This window comes from Lupinus angustifolius, chromosome LG18 (genome assembly GCF_001865875.1).
Source record: "Lupinus angustifolius cultivar Tanjil chromosome LG18, LupAngTanjil_v1.0, whole genome shotgun sequence".
NCBI classification, from domain to species: Eukaryota; Viridiplantae; Streptophyta; class Magnoliopsida; order Fabales; family Fabaceae; genus Lupinus; species Lupinus angustifolius.
Window position 1 is genome coordinate 14,151,285 of NC_032026.1, and position 19,543 is coordinate 14,170,827.

The 19,543-nt window shown below is 32.0% G+C and overlaps 1 protein-coding gene across 3 annotated transcripts; it reads left to right on the top strand.

The window, feature by feature from the left end:
• Window positions 5,038–17,082, top strand: LOC109333139 (kinesin-like protein KIN-UA). Of its 3 annotated transcripts, none has more exons than XM_019568447.1 (19): window positions 5,038–5,337; window positions 5,644–5,744; window positions 8,686–8,808; window positions 9,266–9,451; window positions 9,645–9,866; window positions 9,992–10,148; window positions 10,607–10,756; window positions 11,313–11,401; window positions 11,584–11,787; window positions 12,029–12,142; window positions 12,517–12,648; window positions 12,753–12,884; window positions 13,928–14,063; window positions 14,171–14,263; window positions 14,668–14,793; window positions 14,905–15,030; window positions 16,066–16,209; window positions 16,412–16,540; window positions 16,629–17,082. In XM_019568447.1, exons 1-19 carry the CDS (start codon window positions 5,193–5,195, stop codon window positions 16,787–16,789), a joined length of 2,670 nt encoding a protein of 889 aa, XP_019423992.1. In that variant the 5' UTR covers window positions 5,038–5,192; the 3' UTR covers window positions 16,790–17,082. The 3 variants fall into 3 exon arrangements, with proteins under 3 accessions (XP_019423992.1, XP_019423991.1, XP_019423993.1); XM_019568446.1 differs by lacking the exons at window positions 5,038–5,337; window positions 5,644–5,744 and adding exons at window positions 7,843–8,142; window positions 8,449–8,549; XM_019568448.1 differs by lacking the exons at window positions 5,038–5,337; window positions 5,644–5,744 and adding an exon at window positions 8,444–8,549 and having other exon boundaries at window positions 8,675–8,808.

The following is a 19,543-nucleotide window of genomic DNA, read 5'->3' on the forward strand; positions in this document are numbered from 1 at the left end:
TATTATGCAATGTCATTTTGATGTTACATCTTATCTATTGGAAAGCTCTGACATCCATTATCATGATTATGAAAAATGCATGGCTCACAAGTCACGGCTCTACATGAATGAAGAATCTAAAGTTAGCTCTGTATGCTGGCCTAGATTCTGCAATAAAGTTACATGTTCATGCCACTGAGTATGGATTTATAACATGCTCTTGTTATTCATTATTGACATCAATGAGTTTTTATTCACTTGTTTTCATAGAAAATCATGACACTCAAATCTTGAATGGGCCGAATTCTTATTATATCCCTTTGTAGCTTTTCCTCAGTTGGAATTGTGCATCTGAAAATGAGAAAGAGTGAGATAGGGGAAATTTAGAGAATATAAGTAGAGTTTAATATATATGCATTGTTTGTGTAAAAGATTTATATATATTTAATATATTATTTACCATTCATTTATATTACTTTTTTTAAAAAGTCAATAATGAAAAACATTCGAATAGTAGATGGTGCAATAATAATACATAAAACTCATACATTGTCATGCATACATTTTTTTGTCATTGAGTATTAAAAAGTAGTCATAGAATGTGATAACTTGGCGGGAAAATGAGATAAATATAATGAATAGAACTGGATAAACTATCACTTCATTTGGTACAATGAGAATGACGTGATAACTTACACTTAAACTATATAACTTAATTGAAATCATATAAGCTAGTTGAATTTTTATAAGGTAAGAGCTCAAAATTTATAACCTAATCTTTTGAATTGGAAGCAATTGATAAGATTAGTTGGCATGTATAAATATATTGTGTACCTCATAGCTTATGAGCTACAACTTACACCTAATAGCTTACCAAACATAATTAGTGGATTTTTTTAATAAATAAATTAGTTGACTAATGTGTAAGTTATGGGATGATGTTGCCAAACACTACTAGGAGAATTTCACATTTAAAGGTTTCAATTATGCAGTACTTTTCGCATGATAAATACATGTTGTCTAACGCTCTATTTACGAATTGAGTTTTAGAGATATTTCATAAATGTATTTTATAATAAACTTTAGAGTTATTTCATCAGTATATTTCATGACTTTTAAGTCTTATCTTTTCATTCATTCTTATCCACACCAACTTGCTGTTGAAAGTTGGTTGTTCTTAAAACATTGATAAATTTGAAGCTCTTCCTGTGAAATTATGAGATATAAGGGAATTCAACATATACATTCAAATGGGCTATTATTATTGGACCAGGGACCAGTCACTGAACTCTAAATGTTGAACTTTTTGAACTCTTTGTTGGGAAGTCTTCATCATGCAAAGTGAAAGTGTGAATCCAAGGAGGTTCAACGTCACCCTTAATCTTAAGGTCTATGTTGGTGGAGCACACCTTCCTCCTCCCTTATTTCTCGAAATCATCGTAAAAAGTGTCCTATGGCTATGCTTTTTAACCTTCTGGACTAGGAAAAGATAAAGTATAACATCCACTTTTTGCATTGCAGAGTTCCTTTAGTTAAATCATATCCTACCGGTGAAACTAGTAAGAAAAAGAAACATTAGTTATGTCCTAATGTGGCAATAGATAAGCCTTGAATTTGGAGACCAAGAGAATACATCACAACAAAAACTAGGGAAGATGTTTAAGTCATTTGTTATGGGATCGATGTTCTAGCTAAGATCAGACCAAAACTATAATCATAAGATTTTGGTTATCTTCGCAACCATGTCACAATTTCAATTGTTGCCTCATTAGCTTGTCCCTAACGTAACCATGATTTAAAACTTGAGCTAAATTCAACTCAAATGTTAAGACACTACGATGAAAGCAGGAGGGGAAGAGCTTCCCCTTACCGATTGGGATCACATGTCTTCATTCTTATCTCATTTTATATTCTCACATAATTAGAAAATTTCATTTTATTAAAAGAAAAATCATAAAAAAACAAAAATTAATATTCTTATATTATGATTTTTAGAACAGTGGATCATTGTTCACACCATACTCGCGATAAAGTATCTCGGGGTCACCAACTTAAAACATTCCCTGAGATTTAAATTTGTCCTAATTAACCTCCCGCTGAAGCACTTCATTATAATTTATGTGTTGTGTAACATCAAACGAGTAAGAGGGCCCTAACTTTGCCTCATTTGATTAATGGACAAGATAACTACTAGAATGTCTTTTTTCTTCTTCTTTTGTTGGTACACATCTACTTGAATGTTACTGCTTACTTGTAAGTTAGATCATTCTTAATCCTTGGCTAAAAAATTAACATTGGTAGGTGAGAATATGATACAACCTCTGACAACTACCTAAATACACATCATCATCTTTCCGTATTCATTTATTCTTTCCATCTTTGCAACATCAAATTATCACTTTCATACGGACTTGCATGTTCATTCAGGGTAACATAATTTATCTTTGGATTTAATATGTGTATACTGATAGCGTAAGTGTTTTTTACACTGTCAGTAAATTATCCACCATTGATTTGTTAACCACTATTGATTCTCAAACAAAAGTAATACAAGTCAGAAGTCAATAGTAGATGATGTGCTGACTTTACACTGTCAGTGCGCACATATTTTAAACTTTTTATCTTTTAGCTCATGGTGTATGCCTTATGAGGTTTTGGATACATTAATGTCGTATTTAACTCAAAGGGCATATGTAAGATGCAACATTATCCTCTATTGTAGTCTCTCACAACACTGTTTGGAAGTATCAATAACATTGGACGTAGTTAACAAATAACTGAGATTTTTTAAATAACATGCCAAAGTTACAATATAAGTATGACTAATATTTTATTAATAACGATAAAACTCATTTAAGTGATCTCTACACTTTCAAATTTATCAATCTCATATCCAAGCTATAGAAAAAGGGCAAATTCAAACAATGGGACTTGGATTCACTTTATAAGACTAAGAAACTTTACCGAAATTTGGATATACTACATGATTCAAATAATAAAAAGTAACTCATGAAAGTTGCAACTAATTGATCAAATGGAAAAGCATAGGATAAAAGTTGCATATTTTGTTTTCAAACCTTAATGGGTTCTTCCCTCCATACCTCGTTCAATTTGAACATATCTACATACAGGATCTATCTTTATATATTCACTTGTCAAACTTTTTTGTGACAACTGCAAAGTCTGCAGTTAAATTGTTTTGGGGTACTCAAGTAAAAATTTTGAGAAACCTTGACTTTTGAGCATATATAATATTCCAAGATTTAGTGAAACAACTTTTTAATGGTTCTTATATCATTATTTGACTTTAAAAACACAAAAAACATTAACAAATAAAATGTGCTTGTCCATATTGATTTGACTTTGATTATAAAGTATTTATGGTGAGTTATAAACTCTTGCATTGCAGATAAATCTTCCAATTCACTACATATTCTAATTTATACACATTTAAAAGTAGTACAAGGAAATACACATAATTTGAGATATCATTGTAGTACTCTATTTTGAGTGATTTATGATAAAGATAGGACAATTTTTCATTCTGAGTTGCGTTGGAAAAACTTGTATACAAAATGTTATGTGGCACTAAAATTAAATAAACATTGATGTTAAAGTATAATATCTATGTATTATAAGTTGTACAATTCTTTCATAATTTCTTTTTACATATACACTATCTTCATTTGGTTTTATGATTTCCTTAGTTTGACATTGAAGTAATATTTAATTTTAGGAAACTTCATCGGTCTACGATTTTGGACGCATGTGTGTGGCATTAATGAGTGGTAAGAACTCCTCTAACCACGTGTGATGTATTGGCTAATTAAAATGCCAATTGCGGAATGGACAAACATCATTAAGAAATGGCATAAACGACAATTAACTTATTAGACATTATAACTTTATGTGCTACACCATCTCCTTCCATTATCTACTATCCATACATTCATATAGAAACACATAGATAGATGTAGTTATTTTTTATGGGTAAAAGTCAATACAATTATTTAATGAGAAAAATATGTGTTTAGTGAGTTTTATACACTGTTATTATATTATTCGCCAATAATATTTAATTATGATTGACTTTTCAAAAATTGTAATTCAAATCAATAGTGAATAGTGAAGTACATGTGTATAAATATTTATAATGTGAATGTATATATTTTAAACTCTTATTTAATATAGCTAAAATATAGAAAGAGGAATGTAATATCAATCTAGTCTAAATATTTTTTGGATTATGTTAACTTGACGCTTCAAACTAGATAATAATGGAATAAAATTCATAATTATGTTTTGGAAAGTTAAGTTCACCATCTTTAAATAATAATAAATTCATATTGCCAAAAGATGTTTGTAAGGTTCTATTAGATTTTTAGAAAGTCCAAAAATTCAATAATTCAATTCTGAAGAACGACACTTATTGGGAGAGTATCATACATCCTAAAAGAAATTGATTCATTACCCAAAAGTTAAGGTGATACCCTTGGTAAAATGGTAGTACAACAAAATATATTCATATTTTTCAAATATAAAATTACTCCTTTAAGCTTTAGTAAATTTAAAATATTGTTTTTAGTGAATACATAGAACAATTAAAGCACTCAATTTTATGAAATAAAATATAGAACCTAATTACTTTTTAGCCACATCATGAGAATCTCTTTGAATAAAGAAGAAATCAATGGATGGATTGAGAGGCTAGGGACTTGAAATTGATTAATTGAATGATACCGGCCTCCGATTCGATTAAATGCAGTTATAGTTATGACTAGAAACCTTATTCTCTTTTATTTGCCATAATTGGAATTAGAAAACCAACAACATTCCTATCCTACCCATGTTTAACGACCAATAATTTTGAAATTTGTAAGGGTGTTTTAGTACTTCAACTGGGTGGACATCTTCTGCTTCACACTATATCACTGCTTATAATTTATCATAAAAATATTTAATAATTAAATTTTTAACTTAAAAATATTTTTTGTTATTTAATTTATGGGACAACAAATAGATACGGAAGAAAAAGGAAAAAATCAATGTTGAAGGCCCACGATTTTCACTGTTAGGACCATCACTCACATCACAAACCTCCATTTATGAACACCAAGTCAAATACTCTATACTTGAATGAATGGAGTAACTTCTAAGCAAAATTGTAGTAGAAAAAAAGCAAACCCTTTCTTTCTTCTCTTCAATTTTGAACAATGGCCACTTCAGGTGGTGGTAACAGTTACAGAAATGGCACTTATAGAAACTCAAATCCGAAGCTAAATGTAAAGTCCAAATCTTTGCCACCTTCTACCGCTACCCATCGCCGGAATAGCACCGCCAAGGACCACCATGTTGCTGGTTACTTCCTCTTTTCCCCTTTTTACCTTACAATACATTCTCTACTTTATATATCATAAGCATTTTTATTTTTCTGTTACTTTGGGGTAAGATGAATAATTTTAAATTATGCATTAATTCCATGATGTATAACATCTCAGAAATGAATGGTTTTCTGTTGTGTAGGAAAAATTGTTTAATATTGTTTAAATTGTTATGGATAACCTGCAAATAAACAATAAATAAATTACTGTGAAGGGTAGTCTTTATTGAAGCTTAATTTATAGGACTAATCTTATTTTGATGCTAACATGGTTTGGGATGAAGTTCCTGGAAGAGTTAGAGTAGCAGTAAGGTTGCGACCCCGTAATGCAGAGGAATCAGTGGCAGATGCTGATTTTGCTGATTGTGTAGAACTACAACCAGAGGTATATTACATACTAAATCAATTTCCATAACTTCTGCTTCAACAAATTTCGGTTTGTTTTACTATCTTTTTTCAATTTTGTGTATCTTTATACTGTTTGTTGGACAGTTAATCCTATTTGTCTAGCTCTATTTCAGCTCAAAAGGTTAAAACTTCGGAAGAACAATTGGGATGCTGATACTTATCAGTTTGATTGTCAAACTTTTTTGTGACAACTGCAAAGTCTGCAGTTAAATTGTTTTGGGGTACTCAAGTAAAAATTTTGAGAAACCTTGACTTTTGAGCATATATAATATTCCAAGATTTAGTGAAACAACTTTTTAATGGTTCTTATATCATTATTTGACTTTAAAAACACAAAAAACATTAACAAATAAAATGTGCTTGTCCATATTGATTTGACTTTGATTATAAAGTATTTATGGTGAGTTATAAACTCTTGCGTTGCAGATAAATCTTCCAATTCACTACATATTCTAATTTATACACATTTAAAAGTAGTACAAGGAAATACACATAATTTGAGATATCATTGTAGTACTCTATTTTGAGTGATTTATGATAAAGATAGGACAATTTTTCATTCTGAGTTGCGTTGGAAAAACTTGTATACAAAATGTTATGTGGCACTAAAATTAAATAAACATTGATGTTAAAGTATAATATCTATGTATTATAAGTTGTACAATTCTTTCATAATTTCTTTTTACATATACACTATCTTCATTTGGTTTTATGATTTCCTTAGTTTGACATTGAAGTAATATTTAATTTTAGGAAACTTCATCGGTCTACGATTTTGGACGCATGTGTGTGGCATTAATGAGTGGTAAGAACTCCTCTAACCACGTGTGATGTATTGGCTAATTAAAATGCCAATTGCGGAATGGACAAACATCATTAAGAAATGGCATAAACGACAATTAACTTATTAGACATTATAACTTTATGTGCTACACCATCTCCTTCCATTATCTACTATCCATACATTCATATAGAAACACATAGATAGATGTAGTTATTTTTTATGGGTAAAAGTCAATACAATTATTTAATGAGAAAAATATGTGTTTAGTGAGTTTTATACACTGTTATTATATTATTCGCCAATAATATTTAATTATGATTGACTTTTCAAAAATTGTAATTCAAATCAATAGTGAATAGTGAAGTACATGTGTATAAATATTTATAATGTGAATGTATATATTTTAAACTCTTATTTAATATAGCTAAAATATAGAAAGAGGAATGTAATATCAATCTAGTCTAAATATTTTTTGGATTATGTTAACTTGACGCTTCAAACTAGATAATAATGGAATAAAATTCATAATTATGTTTTGGAAAGTTAAGTTCACCATCTTTAAATAATAATAAATTCATATTGCCAAAAGATGTTTGTAAGGTTCTATTAGATTTTTAGAAAGTCCAAAAATTCAATAATTCAATTCTGAAGAACGACACTTATTGGGAGAGTATCATACATCCTAAAAGAAATTGATTCATTACCCAAAAGTTAAGGTGATACCCTTGGTAAAATGGTAGTACAACAAAATATATTCATATTTTTCAAATATAAAATTACTCCTTTAAGCTTTAGTAAATTTAAAATATTGTTTTTAGTGAATACATAGAACAATTAAAGCACTCAATTTTATGAAATAAAATATAGAACCTAATTACTTTTTAGCCACATCATGAGAATCTCTTTGAATAAAGAAGAAATCAATGGATGGATTGAGAGGCTAGGGACTTGAAATTGATTAATTGAATGATACCGGCCTCCGATTCGATTAAATGCAGTTATAGTTATGACTAGAAACCTTATTCTCTTTTATTTGCCATAATTGGAATTAGAAAACCAACAACATTCCTATCCTACCCATGTTTAACGACCAATAATTTTGAAATTTGTAAGGGTGTTTTAGTACTTCAACTGGGTGGACATCTTCTGCTTCACACTATATCACTGCTTATAATTTATCATAAAAATATTTAATAATTAAATTTTTAACTTAAAAATATTTTTTGTTATTTAATTTATGGGACAACAAATAGATACGGAAGAAAAAGGAAAAAATCAATGTTGAAGGCCCACGATTTTCACTGTTAGGACCATCACTCACATCACAAACCTCCATTTATGAACACCAAGTCAAATACTCTATACTTGAATGAATGGAGTAACTTCTAAGCAAAATTGTAGTAGAAAAAAAGCAAACCCTTTCTTTCTTCTCTTCAATTTTGAACAATGGCCACTTCAGGTGGTGGTAACAGTTACAGAAATGGCACTTATAGAAACTCAAATCCGAAGCTAAATGTAAAGTCCAAATCTTTGCCACCTTCTACCGCTACCCATCGCCGGAATAGCACCGCCAAGGACCACCATGTTGCTGGTTACTTCCTCTTTTCCCCTTTTTACCTTACAATACATTCTCTACTTTATATATCATAAGCATTTTTATTTTTCTGTTACTTTGGGGTAAGATGAATAATTTTAAATTATGCATTAATTCCATGATGTATAACATCTCAGAAATGAATGGTTTTCTGTTGTGTAGGAAAAATTGTTTAATATTGTTTAAATTGTTATGGATAACCTGCAAATAAACAATAAATAAATTACTGTGAAGGGTAGTCTTTATTGAAGCTTAATTTATAGGACTAATCTTATTTTGATGCTAACATGGTTTGGGATGAAGTTCCTGGAAGAGTTAGAGTAGCAGTAAGGTTGCGACCCCGTAATGCAGAGGAATCAGTGGCAGATGCTGATTTTGCTGATTGTGTAGAACTACAACCAGAGGTATATTACATACTAAATCAATTTCCATAACTTCTGCTTCAACAAATTTCGGTTTGTTTTACTATCTTTTTTCAATTTTGTGTATCTTTATACTGTTTGTTGGACAGTTAATCCTATTTGTCTAGCTCTATTTCAGCTCAAAAGGTTAAAACTTCGGAAGAACAATTGGGATGCTGATACTTATCAGTTTGATGAGGTGCTCACTGAATTTGCATCGCAAAAACGTGTCTATGAAGTTGTGGCCAGGCCTGTTGTGGAGGTGGGTTTTCATCAATCACCATCCAGTAGTTTGTGTTTCGAAGTTCAAAAATTGTAATCATTTGAGAATCAGGTTTGATCTCAGAAAATATGGGAGAGTGCATGAAAAACTGGTTTCAGGATCTATAGTGGAACTTTAATTGCTGTTTTATTTGATCAAATATGCTTTAATGTTCAGCATTCAATGCTTCTCTGAGTGAAGTAAGGTAGATTGACTGTATGAGTCAGTATGATTTCTCACTTGGAATTTCCCCGCTTTATGGACTTCATCATAATTGATTTTGTAAAGAGTCAATTCTTTAGACTTTACCTTTATTTTGATGCATGTATCTCATCACAGGGAAATGTGGTGGACTTTGCATATTAAAAAATATATGAATTCGAGCAACCATTATCTTTCTTATTGTGCAACAATGGAACTTCCTTTTATTTACACGCCTAACTTTGAAATTCTGCAGGTTGTACTGGATGGCTACAATGGGACAATTATGGCATATGGGCAGACAGGTACTGGTAAAACTTATACTCTTGGGCGCCTTGGGGAGGAAGACACGGCTGCACGAGGAATAATGGTGCGTGCTATGGAGGATATTTTTGCAAATGTTTCTTTTGAAACTGATTCAGTCTCAGTCTCTTATTTGCAGGTACTTAGCAATAAAATAGATTTTGGTATGCTTTTTATAGTTTAATTTCACTGCCTCTTGCCATTTCTATATATATCACATTTATATAGTCAAATTTATCATATGTTATGAAGTATCTGTTAAGTTTCAGGGTAAAGAACATCCAACTACATCAGCAGTTTCTAATATGACATTTCTGAATTTCCATGTTTAGCTTTATATGGAGACTATACAAGATCTTCTGGATCCCACAAATGATAACATAACCATTGTAGAGGATCCCAAAACAGGTGATGTATCACTACCTGGGGCTACCATAGTTGAGATTAGGGATCAACAGAGTTTTATAGAACTACTAAGATTAGGAGAAGCTCAACGCTTTGCTGCAAATACAAAGCTGAATACAGAATCATCTCGAAGTCATGCTATTCTGATGGTAAATCATTTCACATATCTTGTTTGTGGTGCTCGTGTTCTTCTTTTCCTAGGTGTTAATGTTCACTGTTCAATATTTCCATTTCTAATCTTGGTGGATGACGAAATATACCTCCGGTGGAATAGGTGCATGTAAAGAGATCCATCAATGGAAGAGATGCAACTCTTTCAACTGAAAATGGTAATCACCAACACATGGTTAAATCGTTAAAGCTGCCTGTTGTTCGGAAAGGCAAGTTGGTCGTCATAGACCTTGCTGGTTCAGAGCGGATTAACAAGTCAGGTTAGTAGATTTAATAAAGGGGACTTTGTGATCTCTCCATCTTCGTCGGTTTGTAGTGGCTTAGGGGCTTTATATTATATGACGTTTTGGTTTCCAGCAAAATCCATGTCTCTACCACATTTTTTGTTACTTTATTTTGTATATATCATGATAGACGAAAATACTTTGACAACACACAAAATCTTTCTAATTGCCTGGCTAACATAGTTCAGTCTTCCATACTCAAGATAAGTATTAGTTACCCAACACAAAAGGTTATCATCAGGTTTACATGAGTTGCTTGTGAACAACATATGAATTCTTATCGAAATAAAACTAAATGCCATGTTTAAGAATTTAAGGCCAATAAAATCATGTAATTGTGTCACAGACCTCTAGTTTAGGTAATCAAGGTTGTTTTGCTTGGTAAAACATCCACACTACTTATTGAGATTGTTTCACTATTTGTTGCTTAATAGGAAGTGAAGGACATACTTTAGAAGAAGCCAAATCTATCAATCTGTCATTGAGTGCATTGGGGAAGTGTATTAATGCACTTGCAGAGAATAGTGTGCATGTGCCATTTCGTGACTCAAAGCTTACTAGATTGTTACGTGATTCATTTGGAGGTAAGATTTAGTGATACAAGGGTTGATATTTTCTTTTGTTTTGGCTTGATCTTATCAGCCTTTTTTGCTATGAAACACCATATTCTCAATTATGGTATGTTATGTATTGAATGTTGACATGGGTATAACACTCTGGAAATTGGAAACATGTGTCAATCACAAGTTTCTGCATGTAAAAATAAAAAGTTAGTTCTGTAATTAAGGAAATATTCTGTAAAAAATTCAATCCATGCATAGAAAAGAGATGGAGAAACTTAGGATGCTTTGGAAGTAGTAATTTGGCATTTAAAAATATGTTGCTGATCACTGTTAAGTATATTCTTTCTAAAGATATATTTAAAAAAGTTGTGCTGAATGACTCTGAATTCACCTCTTTTTGAAGTACACTGTGATTAGAGGGAACAAATATTGGGTTAGAAATTATTAGATAAAATAATTAATTCTATGTTAGAGATAGTATCATGTTGTCCATATTTTGTTAAGATTGCCAGAAATACTTAATTTTTATGAATCAAATATGTGCATTGAGTTTCCTGACATGTAAAAGTTTTAACAGGTACAGCAAGAACTTCACTGATCATTACTATTGGACCATCTCCACGGCATAGAGGAGAGACTGCGAGTACTATAATGTTTGGACAGAGGGTAGGTTCCAATTCCGTTGCTAACTTTCTTATTTCTCTCTCTACTTTAAGATTGACATGCCATTACCAGATTACCCAGTCCGTGGTGTTGCAAATTAATTTCATGAGGTAATGCATAGAGTAAGATATGACTGGATGTCTTGTAATTATTATTAAGATGCTGCATATCTGTGCTTCTTGCAGGCTATGAAGGTGGAAAATATGGTAAAGTTAAAGGAGGAATTTGATTACAAAAGTTTATCTAGAAGGCTAGACATAGAATTAGAGAAACTCATAATGGAACATGAAAGGCAGCAGAAGGCATTTGAGGATGAAATCGAAAGGTTAGCCACAGAAGCAGAACATCGGATATCTGAGGCTGAAAGAAACCATTCAGATTCATTGGAGGTTGATTCTATATCAGTTTTATTTGTGTATGACATATGTATTGGAGGTTTTTGTAAGAGTTTCTTTGACACAGCCATTAATCACATAGTTTCTGGTACAACGTGTCCATAGTAGCACATGTAACTAATATTTGGCACATAGCAATGATAGGGTGACTTAAGTAACTTCTTGAAGTTCAATTGCAAAAACATGTGGTTGATTTCGTACTGAACTTGTACTGATACTCATTTTCCTTTCTCAGAAGGAAAGAATGAAATATCAGAAAGACTATATGGAGTCAATTAAGAAGCTTGAAGAGCAGTTGGTAATAAATCATCGAAAGAATGACGACCTTCATAAGAAACCAAGTGGGGAGGTAGTATTCTATATTGTTTTGAGTTAATACAATAGGGGAAGGGTTTAAGATCAAGTCCTCTGGGAAACTTGGAGGAGAAATATGACTCAGGGGAGTAATATCTGGATACGGATTTTAGTAGCCAAACTTGCTAATTTAATGGTTTTCTTGGTGATTTATGATCTCAATTTATCATTTGAGTTATGTTTGGGCATTTTCTTCAAATATTTAAGGACTTAAATATTCCAGTGAAGCCAAACGAAATTGCAATCTGTGGTTTTGAAAGCAATTTGATAGCTTGACATTTTAATAATAAAGCATGCCCACTTTGTGTTGGGGATTTCCCCCAATCAAGCATTTTCTGTGTCAGTCTCACTTGCGTTATCTTTTCCAAGATTCCCAAGGTGTCTGCTGAAGAACTGGGTGATTTGAAAAGAATGCTTCAGAAAGAGACTCTTTCAAGAAAAGCTGCCGAAGGGGAAGTAAATAATCTGAAAATTAAAGTGGCTGAACTAAAAATGTCAGAGGTATGTTTTTATGCCTCCAATATTTGTATTTTTACATGCATTAACTTTCCTCATCTTGTTTGTACCTAAACTAGTTTTACATGGAGTTATGTTTACTGTGGTAGGCATCAGGAAAGACAGAGATGTTAAAACTTCATAAGATGTTCGAAGATGAGGTACGTCAGAAAGAGAAACTAGAAGAAGAAATAGCAATATTACAAAGTCAATTGTTGCAGTCAAGTCTTGAAACACATGAGGTAAGCTATATCTGAATTGCATAAATGTCATAGATAATTGGCTTTTATCTAGCTGAGGTTTCAAATAGGATGACCAATTTTTCATTATGTTTTGTTTCCTCTCATGGCAAAAAAATAGGTATTTTAGTCAGTTTGCGTTTATTGCCATGTATACTCGTTGATTCATAAATGAATGGTTAACCTCATTTACAGAGCCTTTGTAAGTTGTAACAAAAACTCAATACCCATTTTTTTATCTTCACTGTATGATTATGAACGAAAAATTACGAGAAAGAAATGACTATCATTTACAGTTTACTTGTTTATTGTTTGAAATCTAGCAATTAAAGATTTTTTTAGATACCACAGTCCCAAATACCATTTTCCCCATTTGATTAGCACAAAGGGTGAACCAATTATTAAACTGTGGTACTCTTCAATATCTTTAGTTCAGCTCGAACTAACTTGACATGATTATGTGAAATGTGTGTGTATATGTATTTTGCTGTGGAGTCATATTTATGCCAACGGGAGGTATTGCATCTTTAAGCCCTTCACTTTTGGCTACTTGCAGTAGTCTGAAATCTGAGAGCTTAACATGTTGGTTGATTCGCTTGCCATAAGTCATGGCTTATGTTGATTGTCATGTTCGGGCAGACTATTGAAGGATTTATGTCTTTATGGGCCATTAAAGAAATGACTGTGAATTAACCATTGAAGTCCTTATGATGTCTATCTGATGGAAACACTTAGTTAATACTGCAGAATTTAAAAGCACCTTGGTGAAAACTATAATCTAGTATACCTCTTTTTGCAACTTTTTCCCTTTTCTTAAATACACTCATCTTTGATTCTTTGGAGGTGTAATAGGAGTGTTGAGCAGCTGGAGTAAACTTTTGGAGTTTAACTATCAGCAAATGAGTTTTATTGAGACATTGTAAATGAGAACAAATCAATTGTTGCTCTGTCATTTCCGATCATTATGTGCACTGCTCATGCATCTTCATCTATGGTCATGTGTCAGAATCTTATTTGGTGTCATCTATCTTATATTTATTTTGTAGACAAGACGAGAAGTGGGCAGAGCTGGATTTGAAAAAGAAGTGGAAAGTCTTGATTCTCTCATTTCCCAGGTTAAACTTCAACAACATGCTTCAGGAAATGGAGAGAAGCCCTCAATGGCCAAGCTCTTTGAACAGGGTAGGAACTAGTATATATTGGGCGTGTTGACAAATTGACATATTTTGTTTATAGATTGTTGTGTCTATTTTAAAATTATATTTTTCTGATGAAATAAATACTTACAGTGGGATTGCACAAGATTTTATCATTGCTTGAAGCCGAAGATGCTGATGTGCGAATTCATGCTGTAAAAGTTGTGGCAAATCTAGCTGCTGAAGGTTGCTGTTTTACCTGCTTATGATGAAAGTCCTTATAGTTGTGGTCTTGCTTCTAGGACTAAGATTCAAAAATGTAATTTGTAGCAACAAAAAAAAATACTGAAAATTTAGTGTGATCCATGAATTGTTTTATTTGGAGTCAATGAATCCATGGAGAAAGTTAAAAGTTCAGAATTCTGATTTTTTTGGGAAAAGAAAATATTATCACAATTCACAAAATCATATTGAACCTTCTCTTCCTTCTCTGCCTATGATATATTGATACACCATATATTTGGTTTGTTGTATAAAATGCACAGATTCGGAGAAGGAATGAAACTATCTCCTTCTAAACTATATTTATTGTATAAAACTAGGTGTTATAAGATCACAAGCCCTAACTTCTGTCCAATTTGATGTTACAGAAACAAATCAGGGGAAGATAGTAGAAGCGGGTGGACTCACATCCTTGCTTACGCTGCTTAAGAGCTCACAAGATGAAACCATACATAGAGTTGCTGCAGGTGCAATTGCAAATTTGGCAATGAATGGTAATCTTGTTATACCACTTCTTTACAACTAGTAATTTAATAAAATAAAAATACTTATTACTAGCTATCTTTTTTTCCTGGTTTTTGCAACCTTGTTATGTGTCATAACAGAAACCAACCAAGAACTCATTATGGCCCAAGGGGGCATTAGTTTGTTGTCAATGACAGCAGACAATGCTGATGATCCTCAAACCCTTCGAATGATTGCTGGAGCCATCGCTAATCTTTGTGGCAACGGTAAGATGATGATCTTATTGATTAAATTGTTTAATCACCTGATGTGTTGTGGTGGGATTTTACTGCCATGTAGCTAATGCATGCAATGTTACTGACTCATTCTTGGGAAAAGATCCTTCTGGTGATATTTAGGACAGTAGGATAGAAATCATGAACAACAAACTCGTTGAGTCACATGCTTTACTGTATGTTTTGTTCTATTTTATTTTGGGTGTGTAATACAAGCTTTATAGACAGAATAATTTGCTTGTTCTAGCTTTAGTAGGATACAGTCATACTTCAATGTTTGTTACTTCTGGTAAAAAAAGTTCAATCTGCTCCCCTTGTTACTTGTTAGCTGAAATTCCAGATATCTGTTGAATATATGTGTATAATTAGAATCACTGGCAAACTAAATTTGACTCTGAAAGTTATGAAGTTTTGATCACTAAAATGTTTGATGTCGAATTTGTTAAGATCTTCACCAGGATGCTGATTTCAACCGATTATATCTTACTTTTTCAACTAAAATCAGTTGCTTGTCTTCTATAGTATTTTTGCCCTTATGTCTGGTGAATCGCGCTTTAGGTGGTTTAAATGTGTGTGGAAGAGACTGATAGAAGCCCCAATAAGGAAAGTAGAGTAAGTGGAGGTTAGCCCAATTCCTAGAGGAAGAAGGGGCTAAGGAAAACCATAGACGAAACAATTATAAAAGATTTATAGATCAATGTTTTATCAATGAACATGATTTATAATAGAACATTATGACATTGTTCGATCAACGTCGTTAATCCCAGCTAGTGGGATTAAGGCTTGGTTGTTGTATGTCCGGTGAATATGCTAAAAAAATTTCACGTTGAACTGTTGAAGAGTAAAGGGAAAACATTTAATTGGGTATCCTGAGTTGGAAATGTCATGCAGTTGGTTGATAAATCTCACGGACTGGGTAGGATTAAGAGTGGGAGTAAATTCTAGTCTAGGTGTCATGTACCAAGTCGATTCCCTTCAAACAAAATAACATGCTGTTTCTAACAAGTTCGGTGTCCCTGCATCTAGATAAGTTGCAAACGAAACTAAGGAGCGAAGGTGGTATCAAGGCACTCCTGGGAATGGTCAGATGCAGACATCCTGATGTACATGCACAGGTTGCTCGTGGAATAGCGAACTTCGCTAAGTGTGAATCAAGAGCATCTAGTCAAGGTAACTTACATCGGCATTTCTCCAAGTTCATCAAAATCACACTTTTGCCTTGCAATGATACTGATTTCTTCCATATCATTAACGCATTACATCCATATTTTTTACCCTTCATAATTTGCACTTGGCATTGTTTGGATGTAATATTATGGTCAATCAAATACCCTACTATTGCCCGGAGTTCAAATTTTACCACATTGTACAGGGACAAAGAGTGGAAGATCTTTCCTTATCGAGGATGGTGCCCTTCAATGGATTGTGCAAAATGCGAATAATGAATCGTCATCAATTAGGCGACATATTGAGCTTGCACTCTGTCACTTAGCACAACATGGTAAGTACTAAGCACACTCTTTCTATGAACTAGAAACTAAACTTGCACTGGTGCATGTCACTAAGATCCTCTGTTTGATGAACTCCAGAAGTAAATGCAAGAGACATGATTAGTGGAGGTGCGTTATGGGAGCTAGTTCGTATCTCGCGAGAATGTTCAAGAGAAGATATAAAGACTCTTGCGCATAGAACACTAATCTCCAGTCCCACTTTCCAAACTGAAATGCGGCGCTTGCGGATAAATTACTGAAGAATAAAACTAAAGTGAGCTTAATGTTCCCATTATAAGTAATGCTTTTCAGTATTTTGGATGGCTATCTTTAGTGTTCCAGCTGAAATTTTAAACAAGTGAAAGTGGCTTCTTTCCATCAATGAACCTGTCATAATTTAATCTAATTTAGTCAATGGGTTGTAAATTGATTTGTATATACAATAAATATAGAGAAGGGTAGTGATTGTTTTGATTTTCTTAGCCAGTTTGCCTAATGTAAGGACAAGAATTGATTTGTTGATTAGTGGTGATTTGAATTGCTTCAACCAAAATATGCTTGTTATAGACTTATTATATAGTGTGGGCCTTCTTTCAAAAATTATATAGACAATTTATAATGTCAATATCAACATCATGGCATATGCTCCTCAAACTTACTTGGGACTGAGAAAAGGATTTGAAAAAGTAGTCTTTTAGTTATTATTATTATCATTGGGGTAATGGGGCTTGGAAAGGTGTTTGCATCTGAATTTAATTAGTCTCATCAAACTAATGGTGGGGACCAACAAACAGTTGATCTAATGGTGTAAGGTCTTACTATATTTAAGGATGACTAAAATATCAAATGTCCGATTCTTGAGAGCGACACTTGCTAAGAAGATAACCATGTACTCTAAAAAGGATTGGTTCCTTACCTAAAAGGATGAAAGATATCATTGATAGTACAAAAAAATTAATGTTGTCCTAGTTAAAGTGTTAAACTCATTAAGGGACAATGGTCTATTGATGGAGAAATTGCATGGTAAATATGTAAATTAGTAGGGAAAGCCAAAAGCTGTAATCACCTTTAGCGCCCTTATTTACTGGTGATCACATGAGAAATTTCTGCATGGTCCCATATTTCCAAATCATTAATCATGCATTAATGGGTCTAATCAAAAAATTAAAATCAATAATTCAAAGTACTCTTATGGCTGGTTGGTTTAGTATAGTTGTAATTTTGTCAATATATGGGGATAACTTACCAATCAAAATAAACTGCATCCCCTTTTAAAAGGCAACATCGTTTTATAAATAAATAGCCTATGATATACAGCAATTGAAACCCTTTTTTATATACACATCTCTATCTTCTTCACACATGCAGAAATTGATGCTTGGAAGTTACTGTTTTAATATTTTTTTAATTGAAATCCTAATGTCCCAACATATTGAAGAAAAATTAATCAAGACCCGTGATATACCAACCGTTTACTAGGCTGAACGTTTATTTTATTTATTTATTTATTTTTGGGGTTACAACTTTAAAATATAGTGATTGATAAAAATAAAAATAAGTCAGACAGTTTTAGTTGTTGTCTCCATCAATAATGACATCTTCAATGGCACCTCAACCTGGTTCTCAATTACTAATAATTAGTTAGGGATGTAATAGTTTGATAGATTGCAATGGATGAATTCTGATAATTGGGCATAGTTCAAGATCAATCTATTTAGTATCTTTCATCAACATATGTTAATGGGACATCATTTGATGTCTCTTTATTTTTTATAGTAGTTTTAAAATACTTATACAAAAGAAAATAGATAAATTGTTTCATATATTTATTTTAGCTTTCACTTTTATTTTTGTATTCTTTTCTCACTTTCTTCTCATGATACATTTTATCTCAAACAAATTAGTCTAAATGTAAACTTTCAACTAAAAAAAATATACGTTAACTTCATTCTTTATTTTCTCCTCGTTCCTACTTCTTTAATTCATTCTTATTTCTTTCTATCTAAAACTTCATAATTGACCAACTTTCAAATTTTTTTTCTCTAATTTGACTCATATTTAAAAAAATTGGTAACTATTTTAGATCTTTTCTTTTTTTGAAGGACTAAACTAGTAAGGTTAAAAAATACGATGAACTAAAATGGATATTTACTCTATAAATTAAATCTATAACGCCTATATTTTTCCTAATATGAATTAGGATTTTGTTTAGTGTATTAAATTGATTTTTATTATATAATTGAGAATATATGTGTATTTAAAACATTGTACTAAAGTGTAATGTTTTCTTTTTTTAAATCTATTCATATATTTTTAGAACATGAGATTTTGAATATGAGTATGATATAATATATTTAGGATTAGTAGCATAGTTAGATTGATTCTTTTAAATTATAAGATTTGTTATAGGTTTATCAATCCAAATTGCCTTATGACTAATATAAATTTTTGGAATAATAACAATAAGAAATGTACTTAGTAATTGATTAAAATAGAATATAATAATATAAGTACTTCTATTAATTAGTACTGGTATGCTATGATGATGTTAATGTCATCAGGAATTTGTTCTAGTGTTGAAGGAACACCAGTAAGCTTACGCGAAGCTCAAGCACCCAACCATAGTACTCAAGGTGAGAGAGACTTTATTCTTGGCCCTTGTGGTCTTGGTCTTTGTGTCATAGCATGGTCCGATAACCTCAAAGTCGGATGCAAGCTTGTATTACCTTTGTTTTTTTTGTGTGTGTATAATAATCAATATTGAGAACAGTATAGTTAGTAAACCCACATTGATTAATGGTGTGATAGATTCTGTGAATGTTGTGATATCCAAAATATATGTTTGTAAATAGTGTGAATGTTGTGATGAATTTGTAGCTGATGTGGTTGAAATGAAATGATTGTTGTTGATGTTACATACACTTATGTATGTACATAAAAATAGAATGGAAATGTAGTTTCAGTACATATAAAATGGTATTTGACATACATACATTCATCATAACATTGGAGGA